This window comes from Coloeus monedula (assembly GCF_965178545.1).
Source record: "Coloeus monedula genome assembly, chromosome: 1".
Taxonomy (NCBI): domain Eukaryota; kingdom Metazoa; phylum Chordata; class Aves; order Passeriformes; family Corvidae; genus Coloeus; species Coloeus monedula.
In genome coordinates, this window is record NC_138781.1 from 5,499,800 (window position 1) to 5,521,264 (window position 21,465).

At 48.3% G+C, this 21,465-nt stretch overlaps 1 protein-coding gene across 1 annotated transcript in view; it reads right to left on the reverse strand.

Moving 5' to 3' along the window:
- The window catches only part of ACVR2B (activin A receptor type 2B), a gene marked incomplete at both ends in the record, with an annotated part of 95,527 nt that extends 85,989 nt beyond the window's left edge, over nucleotides 1-9,538 (reverse strand). Inside the window, one exon of the mRNA XM_082299309.1 lies at nucleotides 9,487-9,538. Within this exon, the coding sequence (XP_082155435.1) occupies nucleotides 9,487-9,538 (52 nt within the window). The remainder of the gene's footprint in view (nucleotides 1-9,486) is intronic.
- Between the last annotated feature and the right edge of the window lie 11,927 nt (nucleotides 9,539-21,465).

Sequence of the window (21,465 nt, forward strand, 5' to 3'; positions counted from 1 at the left end):
TTAGCTGTAAAAGACTTCCACAGTTATCTAAGGCACAATATAAATGTTAAAATGCCCTCCAGGAATGGGCACATCCAGCCAATCTCCAGCCAATGTGAACAGGCAGAGTGTCATGGCATCAGGAGACAACAGCCCTGGGGACAGCACATTCAGTGGCTTGGGTTTTTTTCCTTTCCTTCTTTTCAGCATCCATCAAAATTCAGGCTGAATGAGCTTTGTGCCACCAAGCTGTAGCCACGAGAGGAAACACCCAGTGACAGCAAGCATGCTCATCAGAAGGCTCCATCAGGCATTGCTGGTCTTTATCCCATGCCTAAAGAAGCCTGGAAATTTCAAACACTGTAAAAGGCGATTAAAACATACACGGGGATTTCTTGCTATTACTGAGCCCTTCCACAGGGCCCAGCTTCATGCTTTCACTTTGCAAAGATCCTCCAGGAGCCTGAAGAAGAGACTAAGGTCTGTTCTAACACTGAGCAGTAAAACAACAGCAATCAGATCAAAACATTCATCTCCATGAGTTTTGGGTTGTTGAGGAGATTTTTTTGCTTTTTCTGAGGTTTGCCTTTTTGGGTGAGGAAGTTGGGCTTTGCGTTTTGCTTTGGGGTTTTTTTAAGCATTTGTCTTTGAAATATTCCAGAGGAAGCCCAGGAGCATGGATGAGACAGCTCAGCATCAGGGAATGCCCCATGACAGCACCCCCACCTGAGGTTCCATGCAGAGATGGTGATGCCACAGCTCCAAAATTGTCACCAGACCTAGGCACTCCATTCCACACCACATCTGCCAGCAGCCAGAACCAGCATCCCACTAAGGCAGCACCTAGCATCAAAAGCACCATCCTGCTTCAGGTTGTGTTGTGCTTTATCTGCATCCCAGGCTCCTTACATAAAAAGGAATTTCACAGCAGGGAACTGTCCCAGGTGTGTGAGCACTAGTGCCTACTGCCCACGACAAAAATCCACTTTTTAGGAGCCAAGCAGGTGAGTGCTTTCCAGCACAACTGCAATAGTTATTTGGAAAAATGCCTTACCCCAGGTGTAAGAATGTGCTTTAACAGAAACTCCTATAAAACTAAAAGTGCCTGATAAGCTTTGGGTGCATGTGAAAGCAAAGGATTATGAGTTCAAACTTTTGTGCACCCAGGAGCTGCCCAATAGATGCTGCCAGGCTGTAACTGGATACTCTCACCACAAAAACCCCAGGACAACTGAATTTCTCAGCCTGCAAATATAGAGGGGAATTAGCATTCTTAACCCATTAATTACTCTCAGGAGCTAAAGTGGCCGTACAAATCCCACTGTTTCAGTTGCCACACGGAGGGGGAAAAAGCCCAAATCATAAAGACTTGGAGAAAGAAGAGAGCTCTGAGCCTTAAGGTCATATTGCCACGGCTCTGTTGTCCCAGAAATCCCAAAAAATCACCAGGATAACCACAAATCTGCACTTTGCTGAGCAATTGCATCCCAAATCAACTGTATTTTCCCTCTGCTGAGTACAGGGACTCCTGCAAATCCATGTGGCAATGCACAGGTCTGAAGCAAAGCCAATGTCTTCCCATATTTGAGTGCCTACAAAGACCAGTGCCACAGCCTTCTCACAACTTTCCTATTGTAAAGCTCAGCTTGCTGCCTCAGAGAAAGGCCTGAACGTCAATTTTGCAAATCTCAAATGCCCTCTTTTCCCAGAAGAAGAAAGTATCAGTAGCAAACAGAGCAGCTGGAGAGGGGAAGTTTGCAGACAGCTCAGCCAAACGGCAGCAACAGCCACCAGCCCTCAGAAGCAACCCAGAGACTGCAAAACATGAGAGCAGCACTAAAAGGGCTTTAAAACCCTGCAATATTCTCATTTTCTGAAATGCTTTTAGAAAGTCACAAAAAGGAGACAACAGTTTTGATTGAACATTTCTTCACTTCAGAGGCACGGTTGCATTCCTCCCTCCCCAGGAATTCAAAGCAGTCTGCAGAGGTAAATTATGTATAAGCAAAATATTCCTAAAAGCCAAATTTTAGAAGTTGCGCACATTACACAAGGCATTTTTAAATAGCTAAATGTTGGAGAAAAGAAGGGTTAGCCACCTAGATTGACCATTTGATAGATCAGGCACAAATGGAGCTAACTTTATCCCTCTCATCCACTCAAGGGCTTATCATCTCACACCTTAGAGGAATAAATTAGGAAGAAGCATTACATTAGCACTACTGCCACCACATAGAAAATTTAAAGCTCTGCTCCCATTTAGAAAACAAGTTTTATAATGGGAAAAAGCTTTAAATTAAAAAAAAGAAAATAAAAAAAAAAAAAATGGGCAGAGGCAGTCCTGGCACCTAAGACCCTACAATGTCGGCTACTATGGAATTTTTAAAACGACAACCTTTGCTGCTGTGGTTTGGGACTCATTCAGCACAGGTCTGGGATTTGGGGTTGGTCCGGGAAGTGCCAGAGATGCACTTATTTCCCCCAGGTTTTGTTTATTTCTCTATAAAACTGACAGCAATACATTCCATTTCCAGCTTTACTGGAGGAGGATTAACTCGCCCCCTCTGCTCCCAGGAGCACCTTTTTCTTCTCCCGTTGTCACACAAGGGTACATATTAGACATAAAGAGTCCAGTTCAAAATCCATGTCTAAATTTGCATGAATATCCACTTCAGTGAAAATTAATGGAGCTCAGATTGTAAAGCACTGCATCTTTTCATGCACGTGCTTTATTATCTTTATTTAAAGAGGAGGCACTCATACACTATACATTATTATGAGACTGAGACAGGAGAAAAAAAAAAAAACAACAAAATGATACCTCTGGTTTAATAAAATTACCAGAACATTCCATTTTTCCCAGCAAATTTAATTCCAGGTGGACAAAAAAGGATAATGTGGTGGTCAGAGCACCAACCGTGGACCCAAGAGGATGAGGAGCAATGCCCTTGCCCTGCCACTGACTTCCAAGATCTCAGGAAAGTCACTCCCACCAGGGAATAACTGGTAAATTCCCAGATGAAACATCCAGAGATACAAGTTTTACTTCTTTCAGAAGTAAAACATTTTCAGAGGTTTATTTCAGCTCCTTAATACCCCCAAACCCATCAGTGTGGCAAAAAAGGGTGTTCCAGGTCCAGGCTGCCTCTTGCCCTGCAGCCAGGCCTGTGACCTCCTCCAAACAGAGCTCCCCCAAAGTCCAAAACTGAGTCTGTGATGAAATGGCACACCAAGGTGAAAATCACAGAATTATTAATCAGAAACAGCTCATTCACATCTTCCTCCAGCTGGGCACAAACAGGCTGCTCCTTCCTCTGTATTTCTTTTTGCACACCTGTATGCATGAGCCAGTCCCTGCTTGCAGGCAGCCCAACCTAAGAGAAAGGGATCTTTCCAAGACCAAAAATACATCAACCACCCCTAGCAGAGTCACCAGATGAAAAGAAGTTCAATAATCACATAAGATGGACAGAGCACCCCCAGGCTGCAGCCAAATTTTACCCCATACTGAAACATTTCCTCACGCAGATTAAATTTTTAGTACAGGTACAAAAGATTTGGTGTGACCTTGGGTGAGCCACTTCATGATTCAGCAGGGAGCACTTGCAAACAGTAGAATTTTCTCCCTCTTGGCCCCTCTGCTCAGTGTTTTTGGAGCAGGGACCCTCTCTCTACACAAACAGCACTTTGCAAAAAGAGGAGCCATATTTTTCTGAGGCACTTAGACACCAGTTACAGATTTTTTTCTTAAGTAGCATGATGGACCAATGCCACATGCAATAACCTAATCAGAGTAAAAGACTCAAATACTGGCAAAATAAGAGGCACTTGGAGGGAAGCATATTATTATTTTACAATGTACACTGACAATTGCTGCTCTTAACTTTTAGTTTGAATTGAAGCTATACTGTAGTAAAGGAGGAAGATGACAGAGAGAAAAGAACATGAAATTGGTGAAAAAGACCAACAGTTATATTCAAATCTAAGCATAAAATGTGCTGGGTCTGCAGAACACAGAGAGTTTCATCTTTAATTTACTTCTTTGCCCCTCTGACTTCAGTGGCTCCAAGAAGCCTTACAAAGAAGATTGGGGGGGAGTGGTGTATATTTTTCTAATATACCTTAAAGGAACAAGTGGCTAATGAGATACAAAATTATTTCAGAATGAAGTAATAATGAAGAGAAGAGATTAGACATTAGTTGATCCTCAATGGTTAACAGAGGGGAAAGGGAAGGGGAAGAGTAGAGCTAATACTGGTGAATACTTTGGCCACAAACACCTCTCTTAAACACATCCAATTTCACTGATGTGAAAATCTCCACATGAAGGAACAGGCGAAAAAGAGCTTGAGTGGGAACAGGGTGCAGAATGCCAAGTGCTACACTGAATAATTCAGATCCAGGCAGTGCTATTGGCCAGGCAGGAAAATCACACTCCCCTGCTAGTTTTAAAATCAAAGGCCAAGGAGGAATAAAAGAGAAAGACAACACCTCTTTAAAGCAGAGATTACACTCTGCAGTTCCCATTTCCCAACTTCCCACAACGTTTTGTTTCAGGGAGAGTGCTGGAGCCCAGGTGCTGCCGTGGTGCCGAGGCACAGCACCTCACTGCCCAAGGGACCTGGGAAACTCGGCCACCTGCCTTGGTGACACCCCTCCTCCAGCCCAGCAGCAAGAAAATGCCAACTCTGCAGCAGGCACCCACCAGCCCTGACTTCCCAAGCTGCCTTCACAAGACTCTGAGTGCACAAGCACTTCTCCAGTTGCCAAAGCTGAGGGCAAGACCCCATCAGGGCTTTCACGTGGGTCTAGATCACCACTGAACTCTAGAAGGTTCTCTCCCCTACCTGCACCCTTCCCAAATTACAGTCACACTTCTCCAGTGCAAGCTGACAGGGCTGGACACAGAGATTTCCAGGCAAGGGATGGGAGGCACCTGGAGAAAGGAGAGGCCGTGCCTGGCACTGGGTGTGGTGCTCCCTGCAGAAGGGGCATCCAGGGTCTCTCCTTGTCTGGGCCCTGCATAGCCAGAAGCAGGGGGTTATCAATTATCAAGTCACTTTCACAACTTTTAGACCACTGTCCTGGCTGTGTTTGATAGAAAGATGTTACATTTCATGGGGATTGAAAGATCCTGTGCTCCTAAAATCCCATTTAATTCTGACTATTCTAGTGCAGCACCACAAGGTCAACTACTTTTAATGCTAAATTTTAGAAATTCTTCTAAAAGCAGGTCCTGAAACACAACAACCAAAACACCTTCTGCTACAAGGCCCCAAACATGGAGTAACTTTGACTTCTGTTTATTTTATTTTAAAGGTGTCCCAGCTTTCTAGGAACAGGCACCTTTTCCTTTGGGCAGAGCACACAAACACATCTCTGACAGATGCCCAGGCTCAAAAAATCTCTGCCACCCACGTCCTTCACCCTTGATAAATAAACATCCCTTGGTTCCTTCTACACCTGCAGGAGGACCCACTCCATGGACAGGCACGATGCAAATCACAGCAGCAGGATTCCCATCATCCCATTACCAACGTTTCAAAAGATGCCCTCCTCCATCTCTACCTGTGCACTGGTCTTGCTCCCCAGAACTGGAGAAGCCAGGGAGCCCTCCTAGGCTGATCTGCAACGCAAGGAGTGTGTGCATGGGGAAGGGGGAAAATGGTGGGAGGGAGAGAGGAGAACAAAAACAACAACAAAACAGAAAGGAAAAGAGAAGAGAAAAAAAAAAGGAGGCGGGGGGGGGGGGAGGAAAAAACAGTGAGGCTGGCCTGTTTCTTTCTTCTCTACCATCTATTCAGTGTCAGCAGGGGAGGTCCACAACTGTTGCGTCACATGGAGCACAAAAAAACCTGACAAGCGTGTTTTAGCTGATGGAGAGCAGAGTGGACAGGAGGCTGGTGACAGCTCGAACGCGGGGAGTGCGAGCCCTCCGCTTTAATTGGCTGTTTCTTCCTATCGCATCCAGCGAGCAGGAGCCTCACAGCCTGCATGGGCTGCTCAAAGGCACCAGCAATGGCAGAAATTTCAGCGTGTAAATACTTTAGTTAACTCCCCAGGCTCAGGTTAGACCCTCGCTCTGGTCCAGGGATATGGGATTTTTAACGCTGCTTGGTCCGCAGAAACCAAAGGAATGATGCAGGAGATGCTTCGAAATGGAGAGTGGGGAGAAGGGGGGAGTTAAACCACAGGTTGTGCAGGACCTGGAGAGGTATTTATAAATAATGCCACTAAAAATAATACACTGATCACTGGCATCTCCAACACAGCATTTTCTTCTCCACAGAACCCTGACAGTGGTTATCTCGGTGGTACAATTATCTAGATTTGATAGCAGATTAAAAAAATATATATCCTAAACACCTGTTCAAGAGTTTTGTGTTTTTAAAGGCCATTGCCATTAACCTTGGGCCACGCACTTCATTGTGTTTAATTAGCAAGCCAATGAAGCCAGTTTTATTCCCTTTCTCAAGCACAAGAGGATAAATACAAGACAGTGAAAGAGGAGACCAGATCCATTTGCTGCACAGTTCCTTGCTGCATGGCATTACTTAAACTTGCACCGAAATAAAAGTAATGCAATGGCTCGGAAAACACATAAGCAATGCATTCTGCAAGACAAATCCTTTTACACCTTCTGTATTTTCTCAAGCTCATCGATTAAAACATGATTTCTGAACATTTGGGCTGCAGAGAATTTGCAAACAAAGGGCTAAAAATGAACATAATGTTTTCCTCAATGAATCCTCAGTATTCCAAAAAATTAAGCATAACAGATTCTTTTTTTTTTTTTTTAAAGAACAGCAGCCCGTGCTTGCTTTGTTACAGCCAGCCAAGGTAGCGATGAGAAGCATCAACAATGGAGGTCAAGCAATTTTCGAAAAGCCCACCACTTTCACAGAGCCCTAACATGTTCACACACAAAAGACATACTTTGAGCAAAGCCCAGTGCTCTGAATCCCAGCAACACATTCCAACTTCGGGTATCTGAGCTTGTTTTCCTCTTTTTTTTTTTTTACTGAACAGCTTTAGGAAAAACTGGACAATGAAGATCACGTTGATAAATACTCATAAACATCACAAGAAAGGCAGAAAGGCTTTAAAAGAGTGAGGGGTTTACAGAATGGCTAATGCACTGATTTAGTGATCAAGAGGACCTCTCTAAATAAACAGAATTATATTCATTTTTGGGGATTTCTTTATTGTATTTTCAGGGGGCGAGGAAAAAGTCAGCACAGGTATGCCCTGTCAGATTATCTTTTACATAACATGATACATTTAAGAAGGTTTCAGGGTGCCTTTTTTTTTTTTTTCTAAGAAATTGCTTTTTTCCCCTCCAACTTAGATTTCAGTCACTGTGCACAGAGCCACAGGATCAGGTTAAATACCAAAATCAAACCAAACAAAAACCCAACGCCATACCCAAAACAAAACCAAAAAAAAAATCCGGAAGCCATCTCTTTTATTGAATCACCCAAGATAAAAGGATTCCAAGATATATGGAAAGAAAATACATTGACCATAAATCTCCTTTATGCACATAATAGAATTTTCCAGCCAGGAGAGCTGTTGTGATGATAGCAACGCCAAGCACCAGGAATGCTGCTGGCACACACCCCCCCACCCCCCCCCCGCCTGCTCCTTCCAAAATACCTGCTCTCCTCAGCACTGCTATGTAAATACAAACCCGCACAACCCCCTTCCCAACACATGGAAACAAAGCTGCGTACAAGTGTCCCAACCATCAGATAAAAAAGCTCGAGCTGGCTTTGCTCACTAAGACATTAATTTTTTTTTTTTTTTAATTTTTATTGTCCGCTCCCTTTTTATTGCCACTCGCGCACACTTTCGGTGCGACTTAAAAAATAATGAAGCGCTGGCACCGCCGGTAATGGCAGAGGCAGGCGGTGGCAGCGCATATTTAATGGGCACTCGGAACAAAGGAAGCCCGGTTGCAGGAGCGCCCCGGGGCCGGCTCCGCGCCCGCTCCCCTCGCTCCGCGCCGCGGCCCCGCCGGGCAGCTCCTTCCCCGGGGCGGGGGACCCGGACACGCGGGGAAACCCCCCCTGGCCCCCACCCCTACAGCGGAGCCGCGACGGCAAAGCCGCCGGGAACTCCCCGGCTGCCCATCGCGGAGCGGGCACGGCCACAGCATCGCTGCCTCCGGCACCCTGCCCCCGGGAACCCCCGGCCACAAACAGCCTCCCCTCGGCCCCGTCCCCCTCCCGCGTCCCCCCAGTCCCCGGCTGGGAGATGGAGGGAACGTAACAAGTCACTGCCCAGCGCCGGGGCGGGGGGCTGCGGGCTCAGCCCCGGGGGGGTCGTGGTTACCAGGCAAGGGGGCTGGGGGGGACAAAATTGCACCCGCACCGGTTTCTCCTGAGGAAAATGCAGCGATAATAAAAAGCAATAGGGAAAATAATAACAATAATAATATAAACAGAAATTAAAATAAGGAGAGAAAGTGGGGAGCGCGGGGGTTTCCAGCGTGCCCGCGTTTTCAGTGCTAGGAGCAGCACAGGGATCTGACCCCTCCCGCCCCCCGAGGGTTGCGGGATGGGGTACCCCATGGATACCCCTCCCCGCCTCCCAAAGCGCTGCCCGGGTGGCCCCTCCAAGTCCCCCGGCCGTGCCCGGGCTTTGGGCGAACTTCCACCCGCGTCCCTCAGCACGACGCGCACCCCGCAGGTTGGAGGTGAAGTTTGGGGGCCAGCCCATGTCCGTAAAACAAATGGGATGAAGAAGATAGGAAATAAAGACTCTCCTCCGCCACAGAAGCCTCTTCCGGAGGGATGCTCCCCAGGCACCCCCTGCCGCACACACCCCCTTTTTCCCAACTTTCTCCCGGCTCCCCGCGGAGCCAGCCAGCCCCAATAGGCTCGTTCCGTGCTAACCCCCACGGGACCGCGGCGCCCCGGGGGGCTGATGAGGAACCGGGGGGGTCTCTTCGGGCCGGAGGCGGGGTCCCCCACACCCCCCCGGGTTACACAACCCGAGCCCGGCAGGAGCAGAGCGCACACATGGCCACTACCTGAGAGACCCCGCACCATTCCGGAGCGACCCCCAGGTCTCCTCCCGCTGGTCCCAACTTCTCCCCCCCCACACAACCTCCTCGGCTTCTCCCCCACGCCCCCGCCCAGAAGTAAATGCCCATTTTTGCAAAGTTTCCTCGAGATCGCGCCGTGTTTACATTGCCGTGAATTCCCACAGGCTGCCTGGAGGGAACAAAAAGCAGCACGGGAAGGCTCGTCCTGCGAGCAGGGAGAAAACGGAGAGGGAGGGCGAGGGAGTGAAAAGAAAAAGAGAATAATAATAACAATAATAATAATAATAAAGGAAATTAAGCCGATGCAGCAGTGGGGGGATTCCCCAGCTCGGGTGCTGTGCTCTGCTTCCGAGGGTGCTGGAGGGCGGCTGCAAATAACCGCACGGCCCATTCAATTCTGCATTTGGAGACGCGACCGAGAGCCGGAGCGGGAGGTAAACACGCCGAAAGGCTCTTACCTGCACAGAAAGTTCCCCAGAGCACGGCGAAAGTCAGCCACGAAGCAAACATAGTCCTTTACTTTTTTTTTTCCTCGCGTGCACCTCTATCCCCCAGGGAAACAAAAATAAAAAGATCGAGCGCGTGAAAAGAGGGGGGAGAAGCCCGGCTCTGCCCTCCCTCTCGCTCTCAAAAAGAAAAAAAGAAGAAAAAAATCCTGGGGGCAGGGGATAGGAAAAAAAAAAAACAACAAAACAAAACGAAAACAAGAAAATCGGATTTAATTCCTTCGCAGTTGCAAAATTTATCCAGTGGAGACGAACAGACCCGGACGGTTCGACCTGCTCCTGCCCGGCTCCACCGTTCGCTCCCAGCTTTCCAAGAGTTTCTTTCCCTGGGCTTTTGTGCTGGGAGCGCGGCGTGCACCACACACCGACTCCCCCTCCTCCTCCTCCTCCTCCTCCTCCTCTTCCCCTTCCCCCTCCTCCTCCTCCTCCCAACCCGGCCCCTCCGGCTCCCCCAGCAGCGAGGGGCGAGCGCACACACGCACACGCCCCCCCCCCCCCGCGCGGTTCCCGCGCAATGCCCGCGCAGCCGTGCGCAGGTTGCGCGCTCCCCCCCTTCCCCCGCACACACACGCGCATCCCCCCCCTTCCTCCTCCTCCTCCTCCTCCTCCTCCCCTTCCCCGCGCAACCCACGGGCGCTCCCCGCGCCGGCAGCGAGCGGGGCGGCGGCGGCAGGACCGGGACCGTGCGCGGTTTTTACGGACCCCGCATCCCGGGAGGCTGCGGAGCGGCAGGCAAGGGCCGGCGGAGGGGACGCGGGGCTGCCGCGGGGGGCCGGAGGAGGAGGAGGAGGAGGAGGAGGCGGAGGCGGCGGCGGCGGGGGGCCGCGGCATCGCGGGGCTGCGCGGGGCGGCGGGCGCGGGGGCGCGGCGGGAGGTGCCATGTGCGGGATGGGGAGGCGGGAGAAGAAAATTAAAAAAACAACGTGGAGGGGGAAGGGGAAGGGAGTTTTGCTGGGGTTTGGGGTTTTGTTGTTGTTGTTGTTGTTTTGGGGTTTTCTTTTAATAATTAAAAAAAAAAAAAAAAACCTGAACCGCGTCCAAAATGGCTTCTAAAAAAAGGGAGAAGCCAGCGGGGAAACCCGGATGTTGGATACAAAGGGGCTGGAGGGGGCGGTGCGGCGCGGGGGCTCCGCGGGCGCTGAGTGGGGAGCGGCGCTGCCCGTCACGGCCGCGCCCCGCGGGGAGGCCCGGCGGGAGCGCTGGGGGCGGGGGGAGAAGGGGCAGGGTTAGGGGCAGGGGGCTGCGGAGAGTGTGTGTGGGTATGGGCAGGGTTAGGGGCAGGGGGCTGCGGAGGGTGTGTGTGGGTATGGGCAGGGTTAGGGGCAGGGGGCTGCGGAGGGTGTGTGTGGGTATGGGCAGGGTTAGGGGCAGGGGGCTGCGGAGGGTGTGTGTGGATATGGGCAGGGTTAGGGGCAGGGGGCTGCGGAGGGTGTGTGTGGATATGGGCAGGGTTAGGGGCAGAGGGTGGGGTGAAGCTTTAGGGGCAGAAGGTGTGTTTGGATAGGGGTAGGGGACTGCAGGGGGAAGGTTTGGGTGAAGATTTAGTGTCTGAGGCTGGAGGGAGAGGTTTAGGGGAAAAAGTATGCGGAGGGTGTGTGTGTGGATAGGGGCAAGTTTCAGAATAGAGGGCTGCAGTGGGGGGAGGCTTATGGACAGAAGGTGGCTGAAGATGCGTGTGCCTAGGGACAGTTTTAGGGACAGGAGATTTAGGGGCAGTGGATAGGAGTGGAGATTTAGGGCCAGAAAGTGGCAGAGGGTGTGTGTGGGTAGGGACAGGTTTAGGGGCAAGGGGTGGCAGGAAGAGACTATGGGGCAGGGGCTGAGGGAAATGCAAATAGGGCACAGAATGGCAGAGGAGGCTGGCGGGAGAAATTTAGGGGCAGAAGGCTTGGGCGGGGGCAAGATTTAGGGGAAGGGCAAAACGAAGGATATGTGTGGATAGGGGCAGGTTTAGGGACAGGGGGATGCAGGGGGAAGGTTTAGGGGAAGGGGGGAGGTTTAGGGACAGAACACAGCAGAGGGTGTGTGTGGATAGGAGCAGGTTTTGGCGCAAGGGGCTGCAGGGGGGAGGTTGAGGAGAGGAAGGGAGGCTTGGGGGTAGGGGGGCAGTTTTAGGGGCACTGGATGGAGAGGAAGGTTTAGGGGAAGAGGGTGGTGGAAGGCGTGTGTGTGGATAGGGGCAGGTTTAGGGGCAGGGATGGCTTAGGGGGTTTTGGGACAGGGGTTGTGGGAAGTGCAAATAGGGGCAGGGGGTGGTGGAGGGGGCTGGGGGGCGAGGTTTAGAGAAGAGGATGGGGCAGGGGGTGGTAGAGGATGTGCGTGGATAGGGACAGGGGATTGCGAGGGGCAGGGTTGGGGCAGGAGGCTGCAGGGGGCAGGTTCAGGGCCAGGGGGTGGCAGGGCAGAAGATTTAGGGACAGGGAACAGCTGGGGGAGCAGGGAATGGGAGGAGTGTGAACAGGGGCAGGGGTTGGCAGAGGGGACTGGCAGGGGAGGTTTTAAGGGCAGGGGGTGGCTGGGGAGAATTGGGGTCAGGGAATGGTGGAGGGTAGGGCTGTGGATGGGGTGGGGGGAGGGGTAGCTATAAGGCAAAGCCACCTCAGTGTCTTGGAAAAATTCTCTGGCCCCTTGCCTTCCCAGAGGAGAGGGCAGCACAGCCCCCACCAGGGGAAGGAATAAACCGTGTCCTTGCAGAAAAACCAGTCCTCCTCCTCCAGGCAGTGGGATGTGTGCTGCCTGCTTGTGTCCTGGAGCTCCTTTCACCCACAACAGTCCCTTGACCCCAAGATCCAGCAGCAGCAATGGCTCAGTGACAGTTTCCAGGGACCCCAGGGCTGAAGGGGCACCTCAGCAGAATCCATTTTTAGACTATTTAAGGGTTAATAAGGTTTTCTCCATTACCAGGATTACAGGAATTGAATGCTCTCCACAATTTATTTTAGTTCTAACTAGATAATATGTCAATAGGGAGCACCAAAGGAATCTTAAGGGGAAGGAAGAGAAAGGGGGAGACGTTGAAATTGGGTTATTCTCAAGACTTTGGGTCTGCAAGGTCCACTGACTCATTGGAGAAAGGGCTGTGGCCTGGATGGACGCTGTGCACAGCAGTGAATCGCAGGTCAGCTCCCTCGAAGTTGTCCGATGGGGACTAAGGCTGAAAATATTCCTAAACTCATTTTCTTTTTCCTCTGGAGGGAGATAAGAGTAAACATGAATCATTCTTCTAAAAGTTTGAGAAGCGTTTTGTTCCAAGAAGAAATATGTAATTTTTTTTTTCTTCTTACAGTAACAAGTTCACAGAAAGCTTCAGGAGGCTTTTACAAAGGCTTGTAACCACTTTGAAGCTGGAAACTGTTTTTATATATGTACAGCACTTGCGTAACAAGGTCTTGACAGTGAATGGGATTCCTGGGTGCAGTTGCAATAAAGTGATTAATAGTATCATTCATGGTATCATACCTCACTCATAGGTTTCCTGTAAGTTAAGAGGAATACATTGGCAGGAACACACTGGTTGTGACTTTAAACACGATACTCTTGGGGGGAAAGTTACAGCTAACACATGCACTGAAGGGCAGTGCAATTAGCAAAGCTACGTAAAGGGCTAAAGAAAACAATTTTTAGAGCAAAAGGTGTGGAAAAACAGGACCACAAAGATCTAGTTCTGAGCTAGTTCTGTGGCACAGAGAAAGCTAAGTGGATATTGCCACACAGGTGGTGAAACCAAGGACAGAAAACAAGATGTGTCTGTCAAAGGGATGGGTCAGGGGTGATCACTATTCAGAAATACACAAGTTGGGGGTGGGTTTGTTTGGTTTTTTGGTTTTTATTTTTTTAATCTGGACAGAGGGAGGACTGATTTTGTCACCAAAATGTTTGTCACTTGCTTGTGGCACAAATCACTGAGAAGGCCAGGCAAGATGCAAAAGAGGGTGCAGAGCACTTCTCAAAGGAGAAGTAAATGTCCTGGCTGTGGGCTGCAGCAGCTTGGGATGCATTTGGAGCCTCAAGAGAAGTGACAAGTAATGGGTCAATATTCCCTAAAAAGCGGCTTATTTCATTTGAAAGCAAATAATGGGTCAATATTTCTGCTTATTTCGTTTGGGGATTAAGTTGTTAAACAGCTACCACGCGGCTGAAGCATGGAGAAATGTGCGGGGTGATAAAATACGACCTAGTGTTTCACTGTACCAGCATCCCATGATTAGCTCAAACGAGACATTTAGCTCGGTCCAAGAAAACATCAGCCCTCGGGAGCAGGCGGGGTGAGTAACACAGGATCGCTTGGGCTGCGTCCCTGCCCAGCCTCAAAACACTCCCTGGCCAGCGCTGCTCCTATTTTTAATCGCTGCGCTATGAAAAGCCCCGTTTCTCAGCACCCGACCTGGCGCTGCGCAGGCACGGACTCGGCAGCGCGTTTATCACGCGGCTGTCATCGCTTTTGAGGAAACGGGCCCAGGGCGTTTCGGATGTTGTCCTAAAGCCACCCGGTGCGACAGGCACAGCGTGGCCTTTCTGCACCGGGGCAGCTCCTGCTGCGAGGCGCGGGCAAAGCGATCCACCCACGAGAGCTGGACCCGGGGGGATTTTTTACCCAGAGCTGAATGACACCCCGAAGTTGCATTTATTAAATTACCTCCCGTCTTGTTTACATTGTTTCACAGGGAGGTGTTTACCCGCCCGAAAAAGCTGAAACGTTTCCTCTACTTGCAACACAAAAGCGCAGGAGTGAGTATTGTCGCTGGAGATAATGTTACAGCTTTGGCAGGATGACGCTTAAAAACTTCATCAGCCTTCCAAGAATTTCAGAAATAGCGATGAATAAGGGCAGAAAGTGCTAAGAGCAGGCAGTGCTTGCAAGAAGTGCCCTCACCAGCAGCGCTTTCAAGAGCTGTTTTCTGTTTTCACTTATCATTAGAGCTGCACAGCTCAGACTGCTTTTAAATAATTATACTTAACAGTTTAAAAACCCTCCCGTGCTAAAATAAATTTTAGCTAAGATGGTTTATGCTTTGCAGCCTCACATGACACTCAATCTTTCTCGTGTGACTCTTGTAACAAGTCAAATTCATGTATTTTGATACTACGCACGTGATTAAGATACTTGGTTCACTTAAGCCCGCACGAAACTGCAGTGCTCGCATGTCATTTATCTTAAAATCCCATTGTAGCGCTCGTGAAGTGTAATTTCTTCAGTGAATGGAAATTTATACTGACAGAGGTGTTATAAAACATGGAAAATACTGGGAGGAGAGGGCCCAACGTTTTCTTTATCTCTTCAAGCTTTCACTAACGGGGATTTATTTTTCAGCTCGGCGCAGGTTACAGAGCTCTGGTGCAATTAAAGGGACCCATTTCCAGACTTCTTAAGCAAAACTCCCATTACTTGCAACAGGTGGGGACTGTGTGCTGCGGCCTCGAGGCAGCAAACTGGTTCATGGGCTTCACTTTCCATGTTGGTCCCTAAAGCGACTTGCAGAAAATCACCCAAAGAAACTCCTGGGATCCCATCCTCTACCTCCCCGTTTCAAAATGCATGGGTAAGAAAAACCAATTTATATTCATAACCTTGAGTAAATAAATTGTCACTTTAACTACACATTTTACTGTAATTAAGCGCTTCCCGGTAATAACCAACCCACACTATGGAGCTGTTTCCTAATATAACGGTAAGGCAAGTTCTCAGCTGAGAGCACAATTAGGAAGCTTTTAAAAGCACAGACCAGTTGGTACAGCAGGGTGATGTTGCACAGTTCTCAACATGTGGAGAAAAGGTGGTTTTGCTAAAGAGCTTTGTCCTTATTTTCAAGAAGTACTGTTGCTGTGTGGTCAGCAAAATCAAATCTCACCTGCAGAATTTCCCAGCAGGATTTTTACCCAGTATTAGCTTGAGTCCCAGTGGATTTGTCTAACACCAAAGGGAGCATGACTGAGGCAGATTTAGACCTTCCCCAGCTTTCTAAGGACTCGTTGCTGTCACCTCTCCATAATGTGGCTACTATTAACTTTGCTGGAATTTCTATATTTGAAGCAGCTTGAAATTAGAGCTTGAACTTCCAGACATGGATGCAGATAGTCTTTGCTACTGTCTGTATGAGCCCTTGGGCTTCACACTAAAAAAGCCCACTTATGTTGACAAATTTGCCCTTTGCAGTCTGGCTTCATTGCGGCTGAGCAAAAATAGCAAGTGATACAGCAGACAGAATGGGCCCTAAACTATATTTTTTGATAGCTTTTCTTAGCTCCAGACTAAAGAGCAAGGCATCAGATGTTGACAAATTAGGAGGGAATATACGGAGCAAAGGGATTTGTTACTGAAATGCCCACAATCCAGCAGTTTTGCCGTCCCCCAGAATTTGAACTTTTCCCTTGGTTTTCAGTTGTATTTTGATTAGAGTGTAAATACCAGCCGCTGGCACATGTCAGCTGGCATCAGAGCCGCGTGCCAAAGCTTTGTTCAGGTTGGAGCTTTAGTGTCGTTTTATTCATCCACGGATTTTGTTAGGACTTCTGGGGCATAGCTCATTATTTTTACCACTGTAACCACCAGTTGTTGTATAATTATTCCTCTTTAAATCCAGGAAAGCTTGTCTGGCCTTTTGGGTGGGGAAGTTAATTGCACGAAGGCTCTGGAGGATGGGTGATGCTGGATAGTAACTGTGCTGTTGGTGTGTTACCTGCCCCCAAAAAGGAGAATCCAGGCACTAATCTATGCCCCCAAGCCATGCCAGCTTGCTGGGTACCAGAGCACACCCACATTGAGTTGGAGACTTCTGTGCTGAGACAAGGAGGATTATGGGCACCGCGTGACTAATTCTGCAATCACGGTATGTGTTTAATTGGTGAACGACTGCATTTTCTATTCTTTTTTAACCCAGGTCACAGTGCCAAAGGACTGCCCGATGTTTGAGGTTCCTTTCAGGTATTTTCTTCATTGAGATGCACTGTGCTTAAGGTTACTGTTGTTGCCAGCTTTGTCTTATGCCCTCAGGCACTACTTTGCCTTCTAGTGTTGAGAAACCAGCATTCAAATTCCCCTGAAACACCAGGCTGTGCTGCTTTCACAGCTCACAGAGGGCCTTCCCTCAACCTCAGATACAAAAGCTCTGGCTTCTCCAAAGCCAGTGACCAGGAGTCAGGAAAAGAACAGTTTAGATATATATATATATATATATAAAAGCAGACTACAATCCCAAACTTTAGACATGTCCTGCTTTTAAGCTCTCTGCCTCAGATGCCCTGTGAAATACAAATAACAGCATTGATGATGTTTAGCTCATTAAAAAGTAAGTATTTCTAACTTCCAAGAGCGTGTGTTGCAGTCAGTTGAAGTCAATGCAGGTTGAATTCAGTGGAAGGAAGATATTTCTACCAGCTGATGGTACATGACCATTCAAACAGTTTACCAAGTGCCACGGCAGCAAAATTCCTTCTGTTTAAGATTGCCTGGTTGCCTGGCAGGAAAATGTTCCCAAATTGGTGTAGTAGCACTGGAATCACTTCCTGGTGACAGTCCTGTTGACTGACAGCCTCCAGTAATGGCAATCTATTAATCTCTTGCTCTGTGGCCATAAAGCATTTTGTCCTCCTTCCATTAAAAGCTGAAAGTAAATAAATACAGGTCCCATCATCAGATCATTTTGCTTGCATTCTTGCTGTCTACAAAGCCTCTGCATGAGATGGACAAGCAGAAGGGCTAAAGAAAATGTCCCCATCATTGGCATAAGGCCAGCCAAGATGTGACACTGCAAACGTGGGGCTCAGGAGCTGCTGAGTTGCAGGGGTCATTCCACTTTGCTGTGCACAACAGCCCACGTTGCTGACACTGTCGGGGGGAAGGGCGAGGTGTGAAACCTGCTCTGAGCTTGGAGCATGTTTGCGCCGGGTCAGGGCAGCCTGAAGTGCTGCGTGCCTTTGGGTGGCTGCCAGCAGAGCCTCTGGGGTTTTGCAACACCTGAAAAAGAGCCTGGGAATACAACAGCCCTTGAATCTGCAGTGAGGAGAGCCCTTAGTCTGCCCCCCAACTTTTTCTGCTTAAGTTACCATTCCCTGTAAAAGAGGACAGGAATTCTTTACCCACATTGTGTTCAGGTGTTGATGTTCTACCTGGAAATGCAATGCAGGTCTTTTAAAGCACATATGGTGGCTACAGCAGCCTAGAGCCAAAGCCTGTCTTCTCTCCTGCTCCCTCGCCTTCCTCTCTCCCCAGGTGTTTAGTTGGCAGAAGAACATCTTTCAAATTCCAGTATTTTATTTAAAAAGCTCGACTCGGGGATTTTAAACTGGTTGCAATTAAGATTTAACAACGGGAAAGTTCTTACAGAGGTGCCATGTCCCTTTGAAATGGCTGTGCTGAAGAAAATCATCCCTATCCGTCCTGCAGCCAGCTGGACTGCACTGCAGGGTTAACTTTCACTGTTACCTGTGGCCTTGTGCCTCCTGACACACTCAAGGCATGTGTGGAAGGACCAATAAAATATGTCCTGGAGTGTTTGGTGTATTTTTAGAGTTTGTCCCAGATTATTGGCCTTTGTCCCAGATTTCAGTGGTTAGGGTATAAGAATGCCCGGTGGGGCTCAGTGCTTCCTGCCTTGCTCTCAGGAAGGCTTTAATCAGGAAAAATACCCTCTCAGAGAAGGCAAATAATTAAGTTTTTGTGGCAAATCCTCTTTTGCCATTAGCAGGAGATGATAAACACTCAAGACCACAGTATAAATAGAGCAAGGCAGATGCACTAAGATTTAAAGTGCAACATTATTGTGTTACATGGTATTGAGTAATGAATTGGACACTGTAACAAGGTAGTTTTCCTTTTTTCTTTACTGGGACCAGAGTTTGTTTTTACACTGTAAATTATCTGTCTTGTGGGGAAACGCTGGTGCAACTCTCCTGAAGGAAGCTCATCCCACCTGCTGGCGGTGTGCAAGCAGGCAGCTAACGATGGAAGGGATCTTCACGTATCATCCCATCCATCCTCCTCTGTTGGCAGTGGTTAACTGATGTATGGCAGTCCTGGCAAATGCTTATCCAACCTCCTCCTGCAGTGCCCCTGCCTCCCAAGGCATTACAAGTTTTGCATGCAGAGCTTTTTTCCTCCTGTGCAACCTCAGCCTTTCCTGATGTAATTTGGTCCTTACTGAGCACATGGGGAACAATTCCTCCTTTTCCCTCTTCTTCAGCTTTGTCACATGGGAAGATGGTCTCTCTTTATAATGCCAAAGCCAAAACAATCAAATTCTTTTGTCCCTTCCTTGTATTTCTGGTTGTGCAGCGTGACCCTCACTCCATCCCTGGGCTGCTTAGCCATATCTCAGGGGCTAAATTCCCTTGCTGAAGTCCTGGGCTCCCCATGCCAACATATCTGTCATCCACTCCTCAGCTCTGGGGGACTTCTCTGGATTCATCCTTCCCAGTGACATTGCAGGTCATTGGGATGCTGGAGAGCTCCCTGATGGACTCATCCAAGCAATTTCTTGCTTTCGTGTGCTTCCACCTTGGTCTTGCCTCTTTACCTGCCTACCAACTACTTCTTGTCAAGCTGCCTTCGTGCACTTTCTGCATAGGACATTCCATGTGTCATAACAAATACAAAGTACAAAAATTATTCTGTGAAGATTCCAGTCACTGATGCACCAGTTTTGTAGGGACGTGAGAGTGACACATTGCCAGTACAGATGCAGATAAAGTCCTGCTGCACCCAGTCATGCCTATGAGAACTTGCTTTCCTTCCCAGTGCTCCCCAGTACTCAGCTCTTGGACATTTTGGCACATTATCAGTGATAAATGTATTCACAAGTGAGAGCAGACAGTCCTGCAGGTTCTGATGCCAGGGTATTATGGGTTCTTGGCATCAGCAGTGCCTCTCTGTGGATTTCAGATGAATGAAACAGAAATATTTTTATAGTCAGCCTCAAGTTTTTATCTATTTGTAGGTGTCTTGGTTCTCCCTAAATAGGGATTAAGTCCTTTGGAAGGAAGACTGCATTTTGTGTCTTGACTTTCCTGGCCTTTAATGCACCCAGGCTGCTCTTGCTCCCAAAGGCCACTGATCTTGCCCTTTATTTTTACCAGGAAGCAATAATACAGGAAGCAAACAATCTGTTTTCTATTTCTTGTGGCCTACCCATGCTGTGGGATGGTGCACAGACCCTTAATTATTCACCTACATTAGTACAAATGCTTGCAAGTGGCTACTAATATCAGGTGTGAAAAGAATTCAATAATAATGGAGGGAGAAGGATGATTTTTTTAAAAACCAAGGATAGTGTGAGACAAAGGTGAGAAGGGTGAAGGACATACAGCAGAGGTACTGGCTGGGGTATTCTGGTGTCCTGGGTTCCAGCTCAAATTTCTGCAGAATTTCTGATAGGCTTTTCTTTACTTATCTGTTAAGTCCAGATCAGAATGGGAACAACGGACTTTATCCACAGAAGTAATTAAAATATTGCACTCCCTGGCAGGGGAGTTAAAATCAATTTCTCAAACACAAGATCAAGAGCAGTTGGCCAGGCTTCTGCCATGTGGAAAAAGATCCAGGACTGTGATGCTTGGGAGTACAGCTGAAACCCAGTGCTGCAAAAATCCAGCAGTTCTCCTGGGATGCCTATTCTGAGAGGCACACACTGCAGAAGACATGGGACAACCCCTCCACTCCACTTGGTGAAGGTCTTAGCTCAAGGACAATTTCCACACCTCAGGAAACACATGGCTTAGCTGGGAAAAGCCCAAAGAGGTGCATAAAGAGTTGCTGGAGGTGTAGAAAACTTGCCTTTGAGGTAAAGCTGGGTGTGGTCTGAAGAGGGGACTGAGCTGACACAAAACAAGTTGCCAAATACATGAAAGGCTGATGCAAAGAGGAGAGGCACAATGTGTCCTTGTACCTTCTGCAAGTAGGGTGAGTAATCGGCTTCAGCTCCAGCAGGAGGTAAAAGATTGGGAAAAAATTCCTGGTGCTGGAGATAGTTTAGCTCAGGGATATTCCCACAGACTCTTGTGGAATTGGTACTGCAGGAAGTTGTTAGACAAAGCTCTTGCAGGGATGGTTGAGGTGTTGTTGATTGTACTGGGAGCCTCTTAAAGGGATTTATCCAACTGGTTTTTTTCCTGTTTCTTCCAGTTGCCACTGAAATCATTGGAATTCAGCTCTTCAGTGTTTGGGAAGACCTGCCACAATAGCAGTCCCCTGTTTGTAATCAAGAGGATTGCAAGAGCAATCAAATGCATATTGAGCTGATGTGCAGCTCCCAGGATTGTGGGGGGCACAGAATCAAGCTGAGAAGTACGTGTGCCATAGCTGTAGAAGTTGGTCCTTCTAAAGCATTGAAAATCCAGCTTTTCTTTCACAAGGAGATGCTGCACGTGAGGAATATCACAGGTTATATTTAGTGTTACAGAGGCACGAGGGAGATCTCATTAGAGCCCAGCGACAGCCATCCGTTATAAAGGGAACAGGAGCAATTTCTAAGTCCTCAAAAAATAGTGTGTCTCTGTTCTGCCCTGTCCTCACTGCCTGCTGCTGCTCTAGGACACAGCTTTCCTGAGAGAAGGATCTGTGCCTGCCTGCTCAGTTAGCCCTGATACATCACGTTTTATTTGCTGGGGGACTTGAACAATGAGCAGCAAACACTCCTGTTCCTATTTTAAACACATGGAAACTGCAGTACAGAGAAATAAAATGACTTGCACAGAGTCACAAAGCAATTTCATGGCAAGGCTCAGACCAGAGTCTAGCTCCCTTGCTCCCAAACCCATGTGCCAGCCTTTCTTTTCACTGACCCTTAATTTTAATCACCTTCCAATAAATTCTGTTGGCCTTTTCCAGTTGACTTCCATGGGACTAATGCCAGGTACCAAATGAAGTCACCCAGAATATCGAAGCAAAAGGAGGCAGTGTTAGATGCAAGGAAAGAACTGATGGAAGAGGACAAGTAG